This window comes from Monopterus albus, unplaced genomic scaffold (genome assembly GCF_001952655.1).
Source record: "Monopterus albus unplaced genomic scaffold, M_albus_1.0 scaffold76.1, whole genome shotgun sequence".
NCBI classification, from domain to species: Eukaryota; Metazoa; Chordata; class Actinopteri; order Synbranchiformes; family Synbranchidae; genus Monopterus; species Monopterus albus.
Genome location: NW_018127956.1, coordinates 1152170 through 1177949, shown reverse-complemented (window position 1 = coordinate 1177949; position 25780 = coordinate 1152170). Strand labels below are relative to the sequence as shown.

At 40.4% G+C, this 25780-nt stretch overlaps 1 protein-coding gene across 1 annotated transcript; it reads right to left on the bottom strand.

The window, feature by feature from the left end:
• Window positions 1-653: 653 nt before the first annotated feature.
• On the bottom strand, window positions 654-24673 carry wdr90 (WD repeat domain 90). Its single transcript, XM_020606288.1, is given in 44 exon segments — window positions 654-1004; window positions 1125-1209; window positions 1327-1443; window positions 1831-1974; window positions 2524-2654; window positions 3136-3304; window positions 3618-3740; window positions 4107-4278; window positions 6036-6159; window positions 6335-6503; window positions 6669-6859; window positions 7035-7191; window positions 7957-8078; window positions 8676-8778; window positions 8859-8941; window positions 9054-9206; window positions 11067-11183; window positions 11303-11343; window positions 11440-11573; window positions 11793-11829; window positions 11831-11874; window positions 11989-12150; window positions 12472-12602; window positions 12915-13045; window positions 13346-13482; window positions 14146-14381; window positions 16204-16320; window positions 16449-16579; window positions 16687-16848; window positions 18305-18423; window positions 18980-19037; window positions 19142-19287; window positions 19458-19568; window positions 19680-19748; window positions 19857-19913; window positions 20070-20306; window positions 20447-20556; window positions 20854-20921; window positions 21449-21575; window positions 21703-21873; window positions 22030-22168; window positions 23409-23585; window positions 24034-24125; window positions 24324-24673. Coding segments are annotated over 44 exon segments (5475 nt in total). The 5' UTR covers window positions 24337-24673; the 3' UTR covers window positions 654-846.
• Between the last annotated feature and the right edge of the window lie 1107 nt (window positions 24674-25780).

Below are 25780 nucleotides of genomic sequence, written 5' to 3'. Positions count from 1 at the left end.
ATAGTATTATTTGATGCAAAGGGTAATGAAGATGAATGTATCATTTGGGAAACTACTGTCAAAAATTTCTGGGGTAATTTACAATGGGCTTTGGTTGAGTCATGTGACTTACAGTACAACAATCCACAAAGTACAAACAAGAGAAAAAAGGGAGAGGATCATCTGAATTCTTAATGTGGTATCATGTCAGCTGGTATTTATTACAGTCCCAACAATTATTTATAAGTCATTATCAAACATCCCCAATGTACAATAACTGTCCTGTTTGCCATGATTTAATCTGCCTGGGACAGTCTTATGTTCCACTTCCAGCTAGTTTTTCTATTAATAATAGGGCTTTCCACCTCGCCAGATGGGATGATATTACCTAGAACTGGTTGATCAACCTTGGAAAAATGGAAGTAGAAATACTGATAGTACTGTTCTGAGGGATCACTATGCAGTCATTTGATCTGTTTTTTGCTGGACAATGCTATGGGAACAGCGTGTGCATTTTATTCAGTTTAAGACATGCTGTCTTTGCTTAATTTGTAATTACTAATTGATTACCTTAACTTTCATTTAAATGGAAAAAATAGTTAAGCATTATAAGTCACTGCAAAACACCAAACAATCCATTTAATGAAAATAATATCGGTATTTATTTTCATTTTCTAAAGTCAGGTGTGGGAATGCTCACGTAAAGTTTCTCCACAAATTATTGCTACTTCCATAAAAAGATAGATTAAAAACTAATTAAAAAAATTACAAAACAATAAAATCACTTGAAGTAACAATTTAAACCAGGCACATGTGAATTTGAACCAATCTCATAGGTCTGAGGGTTCATAAACAAATCTGAGGCCCTTAGAGGCCCAACACTTCCCAAAGAAAGATCTCATTATAAGCCACAGAGAACAGAAGTGTCCCAGAGGGGGAGTAGTGACACGTCTGCAGTGAGTCACTGTGCTGCAGGAAGTCCTGAAACCTGCCACTGCTCGAGTTGATCACCTTCAACACTCGTCCTGATAAAAGATTAGACATGTAATGAGAAGATAATAACAAACCTGCCCCAAACCTATATTACAATTCTTTTTTACTAGAACCATATGAAGATATTTCATATAAACAAGACCAGAGTTTACCTTTTGATCCCACAGCTATGAGCTGACTCTTTGAGGACAAGCTAAGGCATGTGACCCAGTCGGGCAGGGCAACCTTTTTGATTATCTGTAGTTAAAAAAAAAGTATACTGTATGAAATTACACATAAAATATTCTACCAGCAACATCTGCCCTGTAGAGATAAAGAATAAAAAAATCAGAGCACAGGGGAGAGCTTTGGTACCTGTTTTTTCCTCAGGCTGTAGAAGCACAACTCCTTTTCTACTCCATAGCCAGTGTAGACTAACAGGCCAGGGTCTGCTGGACAGAAGGCAGCCAGGCTCAGAGGTGGGCTGTCATCCTGCAACACAAAGAGCTTACAGAAATATATACCAGCTAACTGTCAAACATGGACTGAGCTTAGGTTTTTGTAAGAAATTTTATTTGGTAGCTGAGGGAAGTATCAATACATTCAATCATGTCATGTTGTTTGTCATGTGAAGTTACAAGAAACATTTGATTTAACAGATAAATTCCTGAGAATTATATGGCTAAAGGGTTAAAGGTATCAGTCTCATAGTTAAATGTTTGACCTTGTATAAAATATGCAAATGTATTTTATCTAACTAAAGGGAAATCGAGCATTTTATTAGCCTTAAAAAACACGTAGAGAACAAGAAAACAATACACATTTGTAGTGATTTTGTTAGTCGCTACTATGCACTGCTACTTAAAATATAAACGGTACCCCAAAATAGGCTGGAGCAGGAAGTGTCAGCCAGTCTAGCAGATCACACTTGTCCTTCAACCAATCAGCAGCCCACACACTGATGCGTCTATCACCACTGATGGCCAACCACAACTCATTTCCTTCCAGCCCGAAATTCCTACACTGTGGATTAGAAGATAAAACATCCTCAGACACAAAGTGATGAAAAAATGTCATAAAGTATGAGAAGAACAATGTCAGACAGCAAATTTTGAACAGCATCACATACAAGCCATAGTCTTTTATGCTGCAGATGCAGAAAGCTCATGAACAGCACTTGTGCTAAAGAAGAGGACTGCCACTTCAACTAACACTGTGTGAGGATAAGGTGATGCATAAATTAAAAGTGCATTTGAAAAGTGAGGCAGATTTGAAATGATCATTTTAAAGCAAACTACAGTACAAGTACACCTATTTCAGGAATAAAGACACGATGGAATATATTGAAATTGAATAAATTAAATTAATCAGGGACTAACTAGTTAGCGTAAAACCTAAGGTGTCTTAAGTTTTCATTTGATATTAAAAGAGAGAGATACTCTTAGGATTTTGTAGCTGATCACTCTTAAATGTGGCTTACTGGGGCAATTCTAACCTCTTGCACCTCTTTCACAGTTTTGATTGTGTTTCCACATTAAATTCTGATAAAGCTCCGCTCCTTGGTGAGCTGACCTGTTCATTCACACACTGGATGGTGGTAATCTGTGCTCCTTTGTGGTCCCTGATGACACGGACAGTTGCTCCATTCACTGGGCTGCTGATAGCTACCAGGCCATTCTTCCCTGCTGAAAGGATCACATGACCTGTAGGGGGGGCAAAAGGAGTTATGCAACTATCCATCCATCCATCCATCCATCCATTTTCCTCTGGAACCGGGTCGCGGGGGCAGCAGTCTAAGCAAAGATGCCCAGACTTCCCTCTCTCCAGACACTTCCTCCAGCTCCTCTGGAGGAATGATGCCGAGCCGTTCCCAGGCCAGCTGAGAGACAAAATCCCTCCAGTGTGTCCTGGGTCTTCCCCGGGGCCTCCTCCCATATTTTTATCCACAAAGGGGGGCCCAGCAGAAAAAGTTTGAAGACCACTGTTCTATACACATATTCAAAGCAAACATATGCCTCTTCTGTGGTTAAAGGCACAGCAGAAAACAGTTCACCAAAGGAAGCAGACAGAGAAGAGGAAGACTAAGGCAAAGGGGGACAGGCCATAAACAACATTTCATCATGAAACAGCTCCTGCAATGCAAGTAACACCATTTCTGCAAATAGCACTGCAGTTCTTTCTCACCATTAGCTGAGTACTGGATGGCGGTGACAGCCACCCGATGGGGATGCAGCTTCAGCTCCATCTCTGAGGAGGCAAGCCGGAAGATCCTCAGGGTCCCACCGCTGTATCCTGCTGCCAAACACACACTGTCTTTACTGGAAGAAGGGCTCCAGCATACACAGCCACAGGCCTGACCAATGGAAGAAGAAGAAGAAAAAAAACAGGAGCTAGTAAAAAGGAGTATGCAGTATGGTGCACAGTGGATGTAACCATACCCACCTTGTCACCCACCACATGCTGGAAGGCTATAGGAAACATCCCGATGCCATGTTCAAAATGAAAAACCGCTATTCCTTTTAGGATTGATGGTTTTTTTTATATAATATGTCAATCAAGTTATAATTCATTAATTAGAAAAATGCGCTGCTGGCCCGCATTCCTTCCGTTTATACTAGACCTGACATAATTATTGATTTAAAATAATCCTAAGTGTATTCCCTCACCTGATCGAGTACTTGGAACTGTACCAGCAGTTCGTTGCTGGGGGCTGACCACACCCTCACACTACCATCCTCGCTGCAGGTGGCGAAATGGCTCTCGTCAGAGCTAAACACCACATCATTCACCTGGACGGCACAGAGGTGAAACACAAAAAGAATGAAGCCCCTGTCTGGGTACAAACACAACAGGAGTTTGTAACCTGTCAATTCCCAATCATCGCATTAATATTAGCAGGACAACCCTGGCTTCTGGAAAACAAAGCTTCCTCCCAGGTCATGTAGGGTAATTTTCCATTCTTCTTACCTACTCCTCTTGCCACAATCAATAATTAATTATGTTTACATTAATTAACATCAGATAGCAACAGTTATCATAGTAATACATCAATGAATAAAAAAGGGAAACTGTTTATTATCTATCATTCATTAATATTATTACAAGCTCCAGGGACCCAGCAATATTTTGTTACTTTTTATTTCCTACACTGGTACCTTGGTCCTGTGCCCGCTGACCAGCCGAATGCTGCTGTTGTCTGACCAGTTGATATACCAGAGGGTTCCTGCGGTGGTGCCAACAATGCCCATGTCCATTGTGTTATCAAAAGCTGCACTGACTATTGTTCCATCCAGCATTATCTCTTGCTCCAGCACCACCTTAGTCCCACTGAAGGACAGACACATGTGACCAAAAATCAATCTACAAATCAGGCCCAGCAGAAGCCAGCATTTATCCCTCACTTCTCATTTGCATAAATGTACCATGTTTCCTAAATCTACAGTATGTCACTTTTTCAAATATTTTTGTTGTAGAAATCTGCTCCAAAATGTGGAGAAGTGCTGTCAAAGCCTTCTGTTACCCAGACTCATTGAACAGCACTGGCAGCAGTGCAGACATATTAGCTTCTAACGGTTTTTGAGTGGGACCGACCTCTGTGACCAATCAGAGATTTTCAATTATTTCTGCTTGATCAATAAGTTTAGTTGCATTCTCACATCTTGTAATTTCATAGTGACAAATATCTGAAGAGCTGAGCAGAGTGTGGCGGAGTGTATTAGATAGTAGTAGAGCACAGTGGAGCAGGGAGAGGGAGCGCTGGGTGGAGCAGAGTGGATGGATGTGGAGTTTCATGCTCGTGCTAATTTAAATTACATGGGTGCACTTCTCAGCCTGTTATTGTTTACAAGGCCCCAGAGAATTACAGATTTTTTTATACAGCAAGTCAATTAGCCTAAAAGTTGGAAATAAATTGTTAGCTGTTGGCAACGGCGTGGTATATTTAGAGAAAAAAAAAACCCACATCAGTGAATTTACTTTGATTAAAAGGTCAGACTGCTGACTATGTGCAATCTTACAAATACCTTGGGACTATTGTTGACCCAAAACTGGATTTTGAAGCTAGTTGTAAAGCTGTATGCAAAAAAGGTCACCAGTGCTTGTATTGTTTAAGGAAATGGTCCTTTTTTCACATTGATCAAACCATAATGACCACATTTTATCATGATGTTTTTTTAACCAACCCTATCCTTCTCTTTGGTGCCGTGGTCCTTGAACCAAACTGTGAAATGGTCAAATTGGCCGATTGGTGAGCCGCAGCCTTATCTTGTGCCCCTATACGTTAAGTAGGTACAGACGGTGGCCCCTATTTTAAATGATGCCTCCCACCCTTTACATAAGCAATTTCAGCTTCTCCTCTTTGGATGGAAGTCTTTAGTTTCCAGGTGTAGAATGAAGCATCATTAAAACAGCTGTGTTCCTGCTGCCATCACTGAGATTATTAAGTTGTAATATTGTTATTTATTTAGTCATTTGGAGTCATTTTTATTGATATTTCTCCCTCTCATTTATGTCCTGATTAGTGGAGCCTGGAGTACTTTTATCATGTTTTATTGTGCTGTCTTAGGTTATATTTGCATTTGTATCTTGCTGCAAAACAAATCTGCCTATGGGTACAAGTAAAGTAACCTAATTTAACATACTGGCTAACTCAGATATTAAACAGATCAAAATGTAGCTAAACTCTCACTAAGGTTACCCAAAAGGGATAAATGTAGAATCAGGTTGTTGTTTTTTTTCCTTTCAAAAATTGGTCTTTTTTAACTTTAAACTTTTTTTACTTCTCTAATATGTTCCTGCCTTTTGTGTCATGACATCCACCAAGAGTTTTGGTTAAAATTTCAGGTTTTGCTCCAAAATATATCCTTCTGTAATTTCACAAAGATAACTCATTTTTAACCAAAATCCACACATGGCCAGTGCCATACTTTACAAACCAGAGCCAATCAACAATTTGACATGTCATTTTAGTTTTCAGTGGCTCAAAATTAGTAAAGATGGATTAGTTTTGTTCCAGCATCTGGTCATAGAACACTGAAGCTACTGCATAGATAAGACACAGGACAAATCATGAATGAGCTACAGACCTGTCTTTTAAACCAAAGACCTTTTCCTGAGGCTTCACACCCTGTATAGCTTCTACCTCCCACAGTCGCAACCAGCAGGTGTTGCTGCCTGTCAACAGCCGCTTCCCTCGACACAGCAGCACTCCTACACCAAGAAACCATATCAACCAATTACCATTTATAGAAACCACCCAGGGCCAAAATAAATGTAAGCTGCATGACTCAAAATGATGCATATTTTTTCCTGTGTATACCATTAATAGTTTTTAGCTACAAAATATTACTATCCAAAATATGGTCAATATACAGTTAATTTATACCGATCTCTCCCTCATCAGCTTCCCAGGTCATTAAGCAGTGCTGTGTGTTAACGTCCCAGACACAAACATGTCCTTGATTGGTGGCAGTGAAGAGAAAGGACTCCATGTGGTAGCACAGAGCTGTCAGCTCCACATCACCAACCTCTGCTGGTGCTTTCACCCTCTGAACCTGGAAGAGAGAAAAAGTGGTCAAATCTTTACCCAATCAAAACAACCAGCTTTGACATACTAAATGTACCTGAAAGAAAGTGTCACACATTTTGAGCCAACATAGGGGATTTCAAGTTAGGAGTTTTTTGTCAGTTAAACTCGTCATTTTTCTGTGGTCATTTACCTTGAGGTCTGCATCAAGGCCATGGGTGTCGATAAGGCAGAAGTAGGCCCCTTGGCTCCCCACACAGGCCAGCTGGCTGGCTGCTGAGGGGCTGAAGGCTGCGTCGTGAATTGGCCCTGACACTTTCACATTAGACAGCATCTGGAAGGTCTTGCTGCTCCACAGAACCACCTCAGGGTCAGAAAAGTCTCCTACGGAGCATTGGAAAGAATCAGTGGTCAGTAGAAACAGAATCACTTGATTGGCCAACACAGAGACATTTCTTATACTTTAATCATTATGTGCAAAGTGACGCAAAACACCACATTTAAATCTACAGGAAACATTCATAACTGATGGATGCAATCCAATTAATATTTTTCTGACCAACAGAGAGAAAGAAGCGATCATCCCTGGAGAAAGCAAGACTCTGCACTTCCCCCATGTGGTATGAGATGGTTTTACGACAAGTTCCATTCTGGACATCCCAAATGCAGATGAGGCTTCTGCTGTTATTACTGCTTCCAGCAGCTGATGCCACTGTCTGGACGGGAGATAGCACAACAGACACAAAGCACCACTGAGTCCATATAAGATGCAGCTTGATGCAGTTCACTGCATCTAATCCACACTGAACTGAAATGCCTTGCTCCATCAAAAACATTAAAAACAAGACATATATATATATATAAATGAATTAATGTTAAATAGCTGACAACGTGATGACATCAGTTGTCATATGAGATGACAGCAGCTGAAAATGAGAAGTTTCTGTTAGTGTAAGTTAACTGTGATGTGTGCACAGTAAAAAATGTAAAACACTTAATGAAAAAGTCCTTAAAATAATACAATTTTCAAAATACAGAATGACTATCATAAATAATATAAACAGCATAAAAAAACAAAAAAATTGTACATAGGGAATTAGTAGGGATTAAAAGCCAAAATAAAAACAAGGTAGATGGTCGCGCTACTTATATAAAACACAAATGCTAAGGCCGTTTTAGCTTTTTAATTTTCAGAGGACGAACAAACTGGCCTATAACTCAACAGCAAACATCTCAGCATGGGGGGGCTTTTATCCAAAACACAAGCACACATTCAGAATGTGCCTGAGGGCAGCATCACCAACTGCACTTACTGTTTGTTAAGATACCTACAGTACAAAGCTCAAACCTTGTTAGGACAACCCAAAGCACCTGAGTAGACAGTGACATGAGCTCTTTGTCATTACTGTTCACATCACGGTCACACAGGCTGTTTTAAATTATGGTTACGTAACTGTGACGTTTAAAACTATGAAACATACCTGTGCATCACTGGTAATGGCAAGACAGGAGATCTCCTCACTCTGGCCTTGCAAGTGTCTCTGACAACCAGTATGAAGGTACTCCACCACCACAACACAGCCACACGAGTACGCAAACAAACCTACAACAAAAATTAATTACATAAAAAAGCAAAACAAGGACTGAAGTTAACTATTATTCCCATTTTGTTATTTAGCTTAACTTTAGTTAGATTTCATTGTGTAATTATACTGTATATCCTCCTGAGCTGTGAGAAATTACAGTATAACAAGCATTTTTCATTATTTTCAAGCCAACTGACACAAAACTATTAATTGAAAACATCATTAGTAGTTCTCATTTGTGTGCCTCCATATCTTCTTGTATGGAAAAGTACATCTATTGTGTTTACTATTATTTAAACCTGTTGTTAGTTATAGCCGTTCGACAACTAGCTGTTCTACTGTACAGTATATTTAAAGAGAAAAATATTGTGTCAAGCCTCTAGTCATGACCCCAAGTGACATATTTAAGCTAGCATTGCTGTGTCTCATTGTATTAGATCCTCTGACTTTATGCACACTTCAAAATACATTTTGAAACTTTTTGATCCAGCTTCACAGTTTAGGTGGGTAACAAATCTCGGCTCACTGTGTTTAGTGTGCTCATTTTGCAAACTAGACATAAGCTTGTTTATACACTTTTTGATTTACTTTTACTTTCAGTATATTATGATAACCTTGCTCAGGGCTCCACACCATGTTTCCACGCCCATTGCCATTGTAGCCAATCACTGCTTTTAGCTTTATGCCCTCTTCTCCTGCTTGGGGAGCCGCAGCAGCCTGGATCAGAGAAAACAGTAAGACTGGACAGCAGACATTCGGATACACTCAGTGACTACAGCTGAGAAAGTGCTCCTTACTTGTTTCAGAGTGGAAGACTTGAAATGTGGAATAAAGTGCCTATAACAGTCTGGGCGCACTGGCTTGTCCCCTTTCAAATCAGCTAAATCAGGAAAGAGTATTAATTGGAAAAAGATAAGGTACATTGCTGCCATAAAAAATAAACTCAAAAAGCAGTTCACTGCCAATACTAAATAATGCAGCTGAGCACTTACCAGTGTCTATGTGACTGGTATTAAGGGGAGATGTGTCGACCAGCTCTGTGACTTTAAGGAAAGAGCCAGCCGGTCTGGGTTCAGAAGGACCTAAACCAGTAGCTTGGACTGAAACTGCCAGTGTGGTCAGGGTGTTGGATGAAGAGCCAAAAGCTGTGGGAGAGAGACAGGAGAGAAAATACAGCTGAAGTTGACAATAAACCTAAACACCAAGTCCTTGCATCCACTGAATACCTCTGTTATTGATGTGTGTTGCCCATGCTGTAAATTTTGGTGTTGCTAAGCAACTTGTTTTTGCTGGGAACTAAGGTGTTTATTAATCCCACTAGTGATTTAAAACAATGTCAGAATTAATATATGCTTGTGTTAGGCTATATTGAACAATATTTGCCCTGATCTGTAACAGTTAATTTGGAAGCCTCAGAATTCTATATACATATATATATATATAAACTCCCCACTCGCCCCCCCCACTTTGGGGCGGTCTTGTATTCCTTCCTTCAAGCTCAGGTCCTCTACCAGAGGCCTGGGAGCTTGAGGGTCCTGCTCAGTATCTTAGCTGTTCCCAGCACTGCACTCTTCTGGACAGAGATCTCAGATGTTGTTCCTGGGATCTGTTGGAGCCACTCTCCCAGTTTGGGGGTCACAGCCCCCAGTGTTCCTATTACCACTGGGACCACTTGTGCCTTCACCTTCCACATCTTTTCTAGCTCTTCTTTCAGCCCTTGGTATTTCTCAAACTTCTCGTGTTCCTTCTTCCGGATGTTGCTATCACTTGGGATTGCTACATCTATCACTACGGCCTTCTTCCTCTGTTTGTCCACCACTACTATGTCCGGTTGGTTGGCCATTACCAGTTTGTCAGTTTGTATCTGGAAGTCCCACAGGATCTTAGCTTGGTCATTCTCAACCACCTTTGGAGGTGTATCCCATTTTGACTTTGGGACTTCCAGCCTGTACTCGGCACAGATGTTTCTGTACACTATGCCAGCCACTTGGTTATGGCGTTCCATGTATGCCCTGCCTGCTAGCATCTTGCACCCCACTGTTATGTACTGGATTGTCTGAAGGGCATCTTTGCACAACCTGCACCTGGGGTCCTGTCTGGTATGGTAGACCCCAGCTTCTAATGATCTTTTACTTAGAGCCTGTTCCTGTGCTGCCAGGATTAGTGCCTCTGTGCTGTCTTTCAGTCCAGCTTTATCCAGCCACTGGTAGGACTTTTCAGTATTAACTTCCTCTATCTGATACTGGTACATACTGTGCAGGGGTTTGTCCTTCCATGAGGGCTCCTGCTCTTCCTTCCCTTGTTCCTCTGGTTTCTGTTGTCTGAGGTGTTCACTAAGCACATCATCACTTGGGGCCATCTTCCTGATGTAATTCATGGATCTTTGTTGTTTCAGCCTGGATAGTGGCTCTGAAGCTCACTAATCCTCGGCCTCCTTCCTTCTGCTTAGTGTACAGTCTTAGGATGATGGACTTGGGGTGAAACCCGCTGTGCATTGTAAGGAGCTTCCTTATCTTGATGTCAGTGGCCTCTATCTCCTCCTTTGGCCATCTTATTATGCCAGCAGGGTACCTGATGACCTATATCCACTCTATAGGTTGACAGACATAACCCTTGTATAAGCAAATAAAACAATATTTTTGCAAGAGCTGCAACACCTGAAAAGTTGATGAAAGTTTTGTGGTGCAAGCCTTTCTCTGCCAGTTCAATGGGTAATGGAATGATACATTTATTTCCAGCTGGAGAATGGTTAGAAATGCATCTCCAATTTAAGGGTTTAACAAAATACTGTGTTGTATGCTGTATAGATTGTAACATCTCTGTGGTAAATCTGTGATCTGTTATGACCCTATTTTTCTCGTGCAACCTGTAACTGGTCCCAGCTGAACAAGACATTAGCTACTAATGTGTATGCATAAAGATTTTCAGTTTTATCTGCTAATCATATAGTTAACAGTAGATAGGATGTGCTGGTGGGTAACTGAAATTTTAAAAAGAGGACATACCGCCCTGGTCAACTTGGTCGATGGTGCTGATGTCCAGCTGTGGAGGTGGTGAGGAGGGGATGGGTGCCTTCTCTCGAGGCATCCCATTTGACAACTGAACTCTACCCACTTCAGTGTCTGGTTGAGATGTTACATGAAAACACAAGAGCAACAGTTTATTTGTAATTAAAGAGAACATTTGAATCAGGTACATTCTATTTTCCTGTTGAAGGACTATGAACTTTGATTTAAGTTACCTGTTTTAGGGGCTGAGATGTAGCTTACTCTGAGAGGTGAACTGTGAGTGAAGGCACAGTGTTTCAGGCATTCAAGAATAAAACAAAGTGTACCACAAGCAATAGCAACATGGATAAAACACACATCAGCTTATTACCAGTTGTCAGTCAAAGAATCAGCAGGATGTGCTAGGAAGTCCCAGAAGAATATGGCATCTCCCACTGAGACTACACCCAATTGGTCAGGGGTGAACCTCACCTGGCAGACGGGCTGACTGTGGCCTATGAACATCTGGTACAGATAAATGCATGCTTCAATTACTACTGACACAACATGAACTACTAATACACTTATTGTTAAATTAAAAGAAGACAACCTATTTTCTATGATAATGAAGAGTGCAACATTTTACTACTTAAGTGTATGAATGACTGCATTGAGTATTGGTACTTTATAGTGTACTCAGTAGTACTCATTCTTAACAATATAAATTCTTTAACTGTCAGATACCTGTGAGTTAATATCAAGCAGCATGTTATAATCCCACCCTGACATCCAGGGACAAGCACTGGTCTCTGTGCACCTTAGACACCTGCATGGGGAGAGGAATCAATAACCAACACTCCCACATATCACTGAAAACGGGATCAAATGAGAGACAAACTTTAACATAGTCAACTTCTGTGTTAATGTTCAGTGTTGTTACCTCTCGGAGCAGACAGCCCGTCTTAGTGCTAATCCAGAGGATTTTGTTAGTTGATGTAGCAACCAGCAAGTGTTCAATGGAGGATGGTGAGAAGCAGACCTTCAGTGCAGAATCTAGATGGGGGCTCTCTACATCCAAAATACTCACATCTACACGGAGCAGCTGCATGAAGATGGCATGGGTCAGCATAGATGCATATGAACACAGTACGACATATGAACCTAGACAAGCATGACTTCTAAAGTTCAGGTCACAATCATGAATCAGTTTTAAATGGTGAGAGTAGTTATACTACAGTCATTTTGGTTCATGTTGTGAACATCATCTCTATGGTATTGTCTTGAGAAAAACCCCAAAAAGAGAATCATACATACCCATTGAGTGATGCTGCCTCACTCCTCCTTTGTAACTCTTAAGGGAAATCTCATCTTAAGTTACCTGAGCAATGTACATGGTGCTGAAAGGTGACAGTGTGGAACATACCTCATCCAGAGAGCGCGCATCAGCAATGGTGACAATGTACTCCGAGGGGCCAACAAAAGCCAGACAGCGGCTGTCACTGCTCACTGTGAGAGCATCTGGAGCGCGCTCAGTGCCTCGAGCCACTACATTACCTGGCCAATCAGAGTGAATCAAACAACCCGCATGTTGAACAAGGCTGCCTGATATCAGTAACTTTTTGTCTGTGATTCAAACTGGTAAGTTGTTGAGTTATCCACTACATCAACTGCTAATAGGTGCATGCATTCTCTCATAGAGTTGTCAATTATATATATATAGAATGTAATCAAATTGTTATCTAATATAATCTGATACTGTGCATGTATGAATATCTTACTGTATGATTAAGGTGATTTCTGTTTTGTCTAACATACAATGTACTGAAATTAACTTGAGATGTGTTTGTTGGACATATGTATACATACACACAACTCTGATCACATCGTGTTCTTCTTCAGAGGAGTTGTAAAGTGCCAGAGAGCCCTGAGAGTCGGCACTGTACATGAACTCCCCATCTAAAGAGAAGGCAAGACCCACCACTTCACCTCGATGCTGCCTGTAACATTGCAAATGTGCGCCGTGATTATAAATGCCAAATTACAATTCCAGTCACTTTAGAGTGTATTTTACAGCTAGTACACTTTATGCTTAGCAATATGTCACATCATCATAATCAATGCATCACAATGTGCCTATAAAACAGATGAAACCTGAAACTGGCTAAGCTGGGAAGAATATGTGGATTTTTAGGTAATATACTGCAGCATATAGTAACTGCACCTCTACAAGCTTTTTGTGTCCAAAAAAGCAAAGTATTGCAGCCTGTGTTGGAACAAGTACATTAATTTAGACATACTTGTGTTCAACCAGCAGCTTGGCACTGGAGATGTCAAAGACTCTGATGATGCCGGAGCTGAAGCCACAAGAGAAGACCTGCTCACTGGGATGGAAGGCCACTGAGCAGGGGCTGTCCTCAGACACAAAATCATACAACTAAGCACAGGAGACAGCAGGACAGACAATTAGCTCAACAGTAAATATGCCGACTGTAAAACACTGGTAACAGAGATCATGTCAGTTTCTTCAGTTTAAAGATCACTCATCATTATTTTCAAGACAGTAGAAAAAAAAAACAAGTTCAAATTGCATTTTCTTATGAGGGTTACAACAATACATACTTTGTGGTTTAGTTTGAAGTTGGAGACTTGTGAGTCTCTAGAAGAAGAATAATCACCTTCGCTTCAAAATTAGTTTTACAGTTGACGGTTAAAGTCTCTGTGTGTAGCATTTGATCGTTTCTTACTTTGGGAACAAAGAGAATCAAAGGCTGAAATATTCTCTCTCGCTCTCTAAAGCAAAGGCCGGCAAGGAATAAAAACAGAGCTTCACATGGCCTTGCATCAACAGAGAAAGGACAAAAGCCACATAGAATGCCAATGTCTAGTTTTTCTAAAGTTTGACTGTGTACATAGACCTGATATTTGTCTTGTTCAACAAATTCAAAGACAGTGTCTCTTAGATGAAATTTTGAAATTTAAAATGATATCCTCTGAGCTCTACAACATAGCAGATATTAATAAAACACACAAATAGTAGGACTTGATCATTATAGCAAGTTAATAATAGCTGCTAAAAACAAATGCGGTGCTGGCTGACCTGATGCAAGGAATCCATATTCCAAATGCGCACTGTGCCGTCGGAGGAGGCTGTTGTGAGATGCCGACGGATGCCATCCACACTGAAGCAGAGCACAGTGTCTGTATGTGACCTCATTAGTGTGTTGTAACCACGGCTGCTCACATCAAGGAAACCCAGGTTGCCATTAGAGGTGGCTGCCAGGACCTGAAGGCTGTCTGATGACACCGACACCAAGCTCACAGGTCCTTCATGCTCTGGAAAACAATGACGTCTGAGTTAAATTCTTTAAATACATTTTTTTGTTGGTCTGTGTGTAACAGTGCACAGATGGTACATGTTATATTCACAGAATATCAGTACACAAATGTGATGACAACCAGCAAAAAAATGTATACATACAGTGAGGAACAGAAGTATTTGAACACCCTGTGATTTTGCAAATTCTCCCACTTAGAAATCATGGAGGGGTCTGAAATTCACATTGTAGGTGCATTCCCACTCTGAGAGACAGAATTAAAAAAAAAATTCAGGAAATCACATTGTATGATTTTTAAAGAATTTATTTGTCTTGCACTGCTGAACATAAGTATTTAAACACCTGAGAAACAGCAAGAATTCTGGCTCTCAAAGACCTGTTACTGTGCCTTGAAAAAGTCCACCTCTACTCCACTCATTAATCTAAATTAGTAGCACCTGTCTGAGCTCCTTAATGGGTAGGGCTTCTATGTTCAGTAGGTAACATGTGAAGTGCACTCCCTACACCTACCAGCGGGTGTCTCTCTAACACAATATTCACAGGCTGCAGTGCTGTTCAATTATGTGTGGGTGGGAATATGGGAGATGGAGATATAAAAAAATGAAAGACTTTATTGCTTTGGGGGACACACATGCATATATGGCATACATATGTATATGCGAACTCATGCACAAGCAAAGACACTCAAAGGATGGGGGCAGCAAGAGAAGCAGCTGGGGATCCAATAAATTAGAGATGATTGAAGATTACAGTTTAATATAACAAATCTGTGGGACCTTCAGCTCAGTTCACTCAAATTAAAGGAGCACACACACAGTTTCCATAGTGATGATGAAGTGATTCAGGAGTATGCCATAAAAAATGACCATCTGTCAATACCCTTAAATTATTCTCATGATTGTTCTCATGATGAAACAACTACAGCCACCCAGCTACATTATGAAGGATCATCACAGGATTTTACTCCTCTCCACCAAATAAAAGCTTCAAGCACTACTCTAAATTCAAATCACTTTGAAAATACTAGCCCACATTTTTTATTTTTAAGGACATTATTTCCTTTTATGTCATGTTGCATTAATGCATAAATGATGAAGAACAACACTGACAAAGACTCTATTGATGGAAGAAGAGGAGAAAAGGGAGAGGAGATGTTCTCTGCTAAAGAGAGCTCTCAATCCAATAGAACATCTTTGGAGGGAGCTTAAACTCCGCGTTGCTCAGCGACAGCCCCGAAACCTGACAGATCTAGAGGAGATCTGTGTGGAGGAGTGGGCCAAAATCCCTGTTGCAGTGTGTGCAAATCTGGTCAAGAACTACAGGAAACGTTTGACCTCTGTAATTGCAAACAAAGGTTTCTGTACCAAATATTAACACTGATTTTCTCAGGTGTTCAAATACTTATGTTCAGCAGTGCAAGACAAATAAATTCTTTAAAAATCATACAATGTGATTTCCTGAATTTTTTTTTTTTTTTATTCTGTCTCTCAGAGTGGGAATGACCCTACAATGTGAATTTCAGACCCCTCCATGATTTCTAAGTGGGAGAACTTGCAAAATCGCAGGGTGTTCAAATACTTCTGTTCCTCACTGTATGCCAGGTTTGAAAAACTTGCTTTAGTTGGTTTAACGGGTTTGATAAAATGTAGCAAAATTCATGCTACAGCCCAAAAAGATGCAACTGTTACATTCTCAAGTAGACAATCTGATAATAAAAACATACATGAACTAAAGTTTAGACCACTGCCTGTGGAGTGGGAACTGTCAGCTATTGTTAGTTTGCCGCAGGGAGATGTTATGCTATGACCTGCTGTGCCTACCAGCCTCCAGGAAGACAGCAGAAAAATCAAGGGGCCAGAGCCGCAGGAAGCCATCTTCAGAGCCCGTGGCACAAAACGATGAGGACACACTTATGCTATTGATGGCAATGGCAGGACCTGGGGCATAAAAACATGCTTTGTAAAAAGCCTCTGAGGGCATCAAAGTTTTTTTTAGCTCTATCCAACTCCCACTTTAAGCTACGAGAAAACATCCATTTTATCTCTACGATTTATTTCAAACAAACCTGTGTTAAAAGTCCATTTCTCTCTTCGCTCTGCATGCTGCTGTTGTGCAGCAAACAGCCTCCTCACATTTCTAATGACAACTCTGCTGTAGTCAATCTCGAAGATATGACCACTCTGACTGCTAGCATATCTATGGGAGGACAGTTAAAGAGGGAAACCGCAGTCTTTTAATAACGTTTTTAGTCTTTAGATCATATACATACTGGGATGGTTTCAGTGACTTGTTTGCTCACTCACAGTGTTCGATCATCAAGATGCTGGTTGGATGGCCTTCCCTCCTCAAAGGCCACATCAGTGAAGTCAACTGAGTGGTATTCACCCAGATTTACTGGACAGGAGCGCAGCGTCCCATTACGCACTCGCCACAGACGAATATTGTCACGGCCACATGACACCATCCTGAAACCAGCACAGTCACAGAATCAACCACAATCTCCGAGTACTAATTTACAGCCATGTCAGCATGAGGCTGACATGTCAGGCTCTGGCTGCTGCAGCAGCTCGGTCACCTTTTCTGCTCTCAACCAAGGCTTTCTACACTTTCCTGCAGTAAGAGTACAAGACACAGGAGGTGAGTGTTACAGTGGACCATTACAGGATGCCTCCTTATGCACCAGACATAAAACACCTAGGTCCCAACACAATGAGAGCTTTCAGGTCAAAGCATTCTCCAACTATTGAATGAAATAAAAGATGATTTGACTTGTAAAGACTACGTGATTGGAGCTCCAAAATATGTTTGTTGATTTCTTCAACCATATTAGTTCAGCCACAGTAAACTTACACTTTCTGCTACTCTCCCTCTCAATCAACTTGTGCGCACTTCAGGCACCAGGTGCTTAGAAGCAGCCATGTATTCACAGTCGTGAATGTGCTCAGTTACATCATCAATGTTGGTAAAACACTGCTAAAAAATTGTGGTGCCTTAGTAGTTTTGTGCACCTGACAGTAATTTGTGACAGGTTTAAATATTCCCCTATGTGCAGTATGGCTTTGCCTGCACCTGAATTAAAGCTACAGTACGTACTGTAGCTCTGCCTGAACTGTGCCTGTGCTTGATGCTGAAGATTCATTTGCTTGCTGTCTACCAAGAACATTAAGGGATCATAAGTTTTGTGAATGCCAGAGGTCTAGCTGATCTGTCCTGAGAGACCCCTGAGCACTGTGGGAGCAGATGGATGAGTGTCGTCAACATTTACTAGTTCAACAGATAGAAGGGCAAAAACATTCCCAAATATGCACTAAAGGCTGAAAACCATTATAAAGCCTCATCCGGTTCTTTCAAACCAGGAACTCAGAGGGACGACTCAGACCACTTGAGTATATAAAAAATTTATCCGTGCTGGTTTATTCAAAAAGTCACAGGCAAGAATTTACACTTCAAGTCCAGAGATCTTCCAACCCCCAGCCTGCCAAAAGCAGCCCGGAAACAGGAAGACCCCGAACCAAGCATTGCTATACAATATTAATCATTTCTGGGCTGTCGAACCGTGACGTCACCTGATATGCCAGCTTGGCAGCTGAGCAGAGCAGTAGACAAAACATGAAGAAAATAATGTGTGTGGCTGTTGTTTTCATGGTGTGTATCTAAAACAATTTGACATAACATTACACATTAAGACAAATATTATGGTTACTTTTACCGTCATAATAACATTCGTCCCTGACTTCAGCCTTTCTCTGATTTTAACTAACCTTGCATTTAACAGCCTGAGGAAGACATCCTGGCTGCACTAACAGTCCTAGACAACAAATCTCTGAATATCTATCTAACTAAAAAATAACCTAACACACTGTTGGCTGAAAATATAATTAAACAGACAACAAAAACACCAATACAAAGAAGGGAGGGTACCTTGTATCATCAAAGAAGGCAATCTTCAATGTGTGAATGTCCACATCTGTATGCGCTTTGGCTAATATTGTCACCTCTCCACCTTTACTAACGTTCAGAGTGTTCCACACCACCACCAGCTATGAAAGATTAGGATGACAAACAGAGGCAGTCAGCTCACAGCTTTGCTGAGTCATACACTGTAATAAGAGGATCAATTTTAGCAGGTCATTTAAAACATAATGAGACAGTCAAAGTAATGATACAGTATAAGGTGTTGCTTGGGAGTGTTTCATGTGGATTTAATACCGGTGGGACTCTCTGCAGATTCTGTGTGCAACTTGTGCACAAATGAGAAATGTTTTGTCATGTGGGAAAATCTGCATTCACTCGGGGTTGGTAGGAAAATTGATGGTTATCATAGCATGCACATTTGCTTATTACCGGTGTTGTGTCAAAATCTGTTTCCCCATCAATCATGCGTTTCCCATAACATTCTCCTAACCACAACCACTGCGGGGGCACTACATGAAACCACGTTTTTAATAAATGAGTGTGTGTGCATGCGTGAGTGAAGGTACAGACAGGACCACTCTGGCTTCACTGACGCACACCTACAATAAATTAGCAAATAATGTATTTTGATAATTATATACTGTAATACGGTGAAACCATTAGAACCCTACATTCACTTACTGTTTTATTGCGTCTATCTTTACCCACTCCACAGAGAACAGCTCCGCCATGTGAGAAGCTTCCAAATGGGAAGAGATGAACAAAAAAGACAAAATTAGTGTGAGTAAGCAATGTAAAATAAGCTGTGTATGAGTGTGTGTGTGTGTACATGCAGTCAGTTACCTAAGAGAGGATAATGAATGAGCGTGAATCCTAAACATGGCCAGACAGTTTCCTTTGTAGTAGTTCCATACTCGAACTACACTATGGTTGCCAGTTTGTGCTGAGGCCAGCATTGTTGTGTTGCCATTAAAAGCCAGGGCAGACACCTACAATGAAAACGTGGAAATGCTGCAAAAATTTAGTTTCTATAATGAACACACAAGAAAATTCTCTTCACTTTGCTTAGCATGCTGCTGGAATCCACTGTTCCATCCTACATATGGGAAGAGATTCTGCTGCTGATGTAATATAGCACAACACGTTGCAGCTCACCTACCTTATCAGTGTGGCCAATGAAGAATCTCTGCTGGTTAGAGGATATATTCATGGATACAATAATTGCATGACATGGATACACCACTGCATCACCGGATTTGGTCCACAGAGCCTACAGTTTAATAAAGCACAACTGTTTTTATTTTTTATTTATGACCTTGAAAACTACAATGCACTATATATGAAGTCAGCCTGACAATGGTTTAATTCTAAATGAGCATACATATTTAGTAGTGGCTCCTCCAAAGCCGATGATTCGATTGAGCCTGATAATTGGGTCTGGAAGCAGCTTCTAATTATGAGAGCAGAAAAAGCAGAGCAACATTTTGCAGTGAGCTCTTAGACAAATGAGGTCACAACATCTGTTTTCATTTCACACTGCACTGTCCTCATCTCTTACCTTAGTTTTTTTGGATGATGATAGATGGACAGGGTGTGGAACAGGACTGAAAACAAACTGGAGATAAAACAAGAGCAACAGTATTTTCATTGCTGCCACAACAGTGAACAAAAGGAACTATGTAATCAAGGACCTGCCTTGAACTGAACATGAGGCTTTTCTACTGCTTTTAATTTTGGGTGAATGTACACAATAATCTGTATGAAGCCGCACCTCTTTTTCGCCATCTTCTCCATGTTTATTGAAACTTTCCTCATGATGAACAAACACATGAACTCCACCGTCATCAGAATCGCAATGTGGCCTGGATGTGAGTTGCTGTGAGCTGGAGGACGCTGACTCCAGCTGCTGTTGGTCATATTTATGGCAAAGCCAGTCATCCTTCTGGTGAGTGGAGACCACACCCAGCTCAGGTATGTCGGTCACCGACGGGGTCCGATTTCTCGGGAGCTTAGAAAACAGAAGGAGAAAACGGGAAAAATAAAAACAGCTTCATATACAACTCACTTTCAACAAAAAGGCACAAGCTCAGCCATATTTACAGAAAAAAAAATCAAGCTGAGGAAAACACAGCATGTTTTCAGGCTCACTAATTTTGGGGTGGTGATCTGCTGGATAAGAGACACACGGTCCTGAACTGGTTTGCTGAGGTTGACACAGTGAGACTCTCTCATGGGGCTTCTTTGGCTGGAGACACATCCTGGGAATGACCATAAGGAAGTCAATCATCCACAATACATTCCTATTGGGATTATCTAGAAGTGTGTACTCAAAAAACATTTATCCTACAATGGCTCTAATTTATTGGGATGAATAAGTAGTAAAATATATTTAAACAAAAAAGAGTGGAATACAGCATAATTTGTGTGTACTGCAGAGCAAAATAAGAATTAACTGGAATTTCTTTAAAAAGCCTGCAGGAACTTTTTACATCTTTTGACAAAATTCTAAAGAAATATGATGGGAATGGTGAGCAGTGTAGTATTTGATGACTTACCAGCCTCAGGTGTGGGACTGCGCTTTTGAATGGAGTCAAAGGGTAACTTCGTTCCTTCTGAGGGAAACCTGTCGATGTAGGACAAGATAAGGGACTCCATAGCAATAGACTGTAATACAGGTACATTCATTTTCTTAAATTAGTGATTATATACACTATAGACCTCGTTTTTCGCCACTGCTGTTTAGAGCAAAAAAAAGTTTTGATAGTCACATATAACTGCTGGTATTGTCTCTGTAATACTGAAAGCCAAAATAAACATTTTATACACTCTTCTACAGTTACATGTCCACAAGTCAGAGGTTTATAGCAGTATTTTGTGAAAGTCATAGTTTCTATTTTTTGGTGTACCCACGTTGGCACCCCTAGTGATTTATTATAAAGTCCAGAATGACTTTCCACTTGGATGTCTTCCTGTATGATAGAGCTATATGTTGGTACAGTACAAAACAGGTAACTCAGATAATAGGCTGATCATGAGCACTTTACATCAAAACCCCACATTTCATGTACAGAAAGGTGATTCAAAGCGGATTTTTCCTTTAACGCAATGCCAGTGAAGCATACTTTCTGGCCCTGGGTGAATTAACTATACCTGATGTAGTCATAGAGGTCATGCCAGGAGCCTCCCTTAGGCACAGGGAATGACATTTCTCTGGGCATGGGACCTGTTCCCTGAGAAGACGCCAGACCCATTAGCTTGGCTTCACTGAAGGAAACTCCTGTTGATAGAGAAAACACTCCTGTTGATTCAGAAATCTGAGGTTGCACATTGATTGAATGTGACACTGAACAACAGATATGTGAAGAAAATATTTTCCGCCTAAAGGATTTTAAGTGATTTCTCACCTGGATCTAGCAGCAGGTCACTGGTGAACATGTTCTTCACTGCCATGTTGGAACAAAGCTTTATGCTCTTCAGGTAACTGTAGCAGCGGCTGAGGTAGACGGAGAGTGTGTACTGAAGATCCAGCATCAGACAAGTCCAACGCACTGAAGTGGGAGCTGAACCCACCAAACCTAGGCCACAAAAACAAACACTGCCAGTACAGTAGCAAGATGCCCAATTATTTATATTATATACAGAACAAAAGCAAAGTGGGCTCTCAGAAAAACAAATGCATAGGACTCAAGACTACATACGTATATATAGTGGCGTGTGTGCATGTGTTTTACCATGCGTTGCAGATTTGGCTGTCCTTTCATAGACTGAATCCTTTGCAGCTCCACACAGAAAAGGAAACTGGAGCCAGGTAGCTGTGGACTTGAACTCTTTGAACATGTTGGAAAAGGAGATCCGGATCACCTGGCCCTCCTACACATCACAGTACAAAAAGTGGGAAAGAAAATGTCATCCATTTTTCATAAATTTCCATCACTCAGTCATCACAGTTGTAAAATTGCCCATTCCATAGGACTAAGAGACTGACACTGTCTAGGTTTATCAAACAGTGGTGGAAGAAGAACTCAGATCCATTGCTTAGTAAAAAGCAGCAATACAACAGTGTAAAAATCCTGTTACAAGTAAAAGTTCTGCATTCAAAATGTCACTTAAGTAAAAGTACAAAGTATTAGCATCAAAATGTACTTAAAGTCCATCCAGCCATTATCTATACTGCTTATCCTAACAAGGGTTGCAGGAAGGCTGGAGCCAATCCCAGCTGACACTGGGCGAGAGGCGGGGTACACCCTGGAAAGTTTGCCAGTCTATCACAGGGCTGACACATACTTACAGTAAAAGTAAACACACTTATTACATAGAATGATGCATTTCATATTTCTGTATATCATATCATTGTATTACAATTAATAATGCATTATTGTGTACATCATATTTAATGTGGCAGCTGGTAAAGGGGGAGCTAGTTTTAACCAGCTTATATGCATATAATTTGAATTACTGCTGGGTAGCTTGTGAATTTCCCACCATAGATCAATGAGGTCTTATAATTATACTGTATTTTTTATTAATCTGGCTTTGAAAAGTAACTAATAACTAAAGTTATAAAATAAATGCAGTGGAGTAAAAAGTACAATATTTGCCTCTAAAATGTAATGAAGTAACAGTAAATGAAGCAACTCAAGTAGAGATACCTCAAAATTGTACTTAAGTACAGCACTTGAATAGATGCACTTAGTTACTTTCCACCACTGATATCAAAGGACATAGTGATATAGCATGACAGGCTGAATCTGTGCTAAATCAATTGGATTTACCCACATAAATCTGAAAAAAGAAATCCAAAACATGTGAATACAGGAAGTCAAATAAAATGTTCACAAGATTAGATGTTATTTAATGTGAGAATATGTAGAGTGCTTGCTTTCCAATTTAGAAGTTAATTAGACTGAAATGCCAATACAAGAAAGCTAATAAGGCAGAGCAGTGGATTTGTCTCTTGATGGACTTCAAAATAAACTCCAGTCACATGACCAAAAACAAGGACACGTTACAGTAGCTCATGGGTCATTTAGATGCCATATATGTACCATAACACTTGATTTCATCACATACACAACCATGCAGGATCATGCAATAAAATCAGGTCTGATACCTCTGCAGCAACATCCAGGTGAACCACAAAGTATTTGCCAGGGGTGGGCCTGAAGAGAAGATAGAAGTAGCGCCCTGTCAGCCCCAGAGACTGGTTGCTGTTTCTGGGTATCAGGATGTAGCTGTTGGCAGGAACGGGACCCTTGATCCGGAACACTGAACACTTCAGCGTCTTGTCCTGGAAGGTTTCGTGAGAGTGGAGAATAAGCTTTGGTAGGAATACTCAATAAAATGTGATACTTCATCCAAAATCAAGCTTTTGACAAACCCTGTGAAGACTTGAAAGTTGGGAAGGACCGAGACAAAGTTGTTTATTTGGACAAAATAAGTGTTTGGGCATGCAAATGGAGGGGATTTACGAGGTTTATGCTAGAGGGTTGTTCTGAAAAGTTTCTGTGAAGGTTTTGATACTTCTTACATTGGTAGAAACGGTTCACTAGTGGAATCGAGTTAGTTTACATGCAGTTAAAGCACAGTTGTCATGTTGCCTTAAGAAAATCTTATGGTAAAAAAACAATCAACAAGAACCACTTTTGACTTCTGGGGCCTACTTGGGTATGTGAACTTTTTAAGGACAGTTTGTGGGTCAAGTACACTGTTAACTATAAAACCACAATTGGAGTTACCGTGTATGCTGACACATCCCCCTCTTTTGCCGACCTTTTCCAGGCTTCTACTTTGACGTGCTTGAATATGTTGACATAAGGATGCTGCCAACCTGAAAAATCAAAACAAATTCATGTAACAGTGAGACGCTGAGATAAGTTAAGTGACCTTAAAGTTAACTGCATTAACCTAATGATAAGTGCTGTTTCAAGTTGTGGTTTCTAACGCAAGTCTTTGCTTTTGTAATGTTATGTGCTGTAATATTATCCATACCTAGCGGCTTCAGTTAAAATTCTAAACTTTATTTTACCTTTGGAAGCCATTGATAGCGAATTTCGAAAATTGGAAATCCACTTGTTGATGTCTCACTCTTGCTGCAACTTGTTCCAACTAGACTGGGTAATTTAGTACATATTTGCAGATGTTAGCTAGCAAACAGACCATTTAATAACGAGGGACGCTCCCTCTCCGCCCCCAGTAATTAAAACAATTAAAGCGTTTTATTTAATATCATTATGAGATTCGAAGCGCTTTCCACATAACCCCGGTCCCAAGTAAACAATGGTTTTGATCTGAGACCAAGCGTAGCAGTAACACTTCTATCCTTCCCGCTCCAGCCACCGCTGTTGCCAACGACAGCGCCGCACTCTCGACGTCAGTACGTTTCCTTTCCTGGAATTCTGGGTAATGCAGTTCATGCAGCAGAATCAAAACAGAAATGATAGGCTACTGTACTGTCTTACCCAAGAATAGATATTTTGTAAATAACTCCGCATATAGATCTGGTGTGGCCTAGCTTAACGATAGAGTTAGAAAATTGTAACTTTTTAAAGTGGCCTATGTTTGACTTTCTGTTGATATATTAATTTGCAGTGGTGGAAATAACTAAGTACATTTAAATTGAAATAAGTTTGTGGATGTTTATATGTGTCCAGAAATTTTTTGACATGTTTTCTTGACATCTCCCTGAATCGCCTCATTTTATATTGTTAGAGTGCACAATTCCATCTTTAACAAAGCCTAAATAAAGACATGAAGGCCTGAATGAGTAGGCTACAACATTAGCATTCTTATTAAAAGGCTGTTTTATATGGATGTCAGTGTCCATTCAAGTGTTTGAATAGCCTATATAGGACCATGGAGTATGTGCATCAAATCCACTGCCAGGCATGAAGAAAGAAAATAAATGTTAGGTACAGTCTTGCTTGATTATTGAAGCTACCATTTTTGCTGAATATGTGGTATCTACTCTGGTAAAGACCTGAATTCTTTATCTGTAGCTTTCTCAACAGCAAAACTCAAGCAAAGACAGTATACATAGGTCACAAAGTCATCTACTTTGCTGCAAGACCTAATGATGCTTGTTGCCATGGAATTATCAGTACCTCTTTTCATGATATTTAATTTAAATCTCCCCAACATTATGACAAAATGTAGGTTTGCATAATACCAAACACAAACATTAAGATTTTTTTCAATCAGCTGTGTAGCCAAAATTTTGTTCAAATAAGGTCCATTAAGATTAAAGTATAGAAGAGCTGGAGTAAATAAAAAGGTATATTCTACTTGGTTATTTGTGAATTAGCAGAATATGTGCTGTACCGTAGGTGATAGGCAAGTAGAATACATCATATAGCTGGTGCAGATCAAATGTTGTGAGATCAGTCTGGTCCCCATGAAATAAAATGGTCATGACACTTTCATTGTGAATCTTCTAATGTCTGCACAGTACGCTGACAGGGCTGTAGATTCATGTTGTGGTGGATC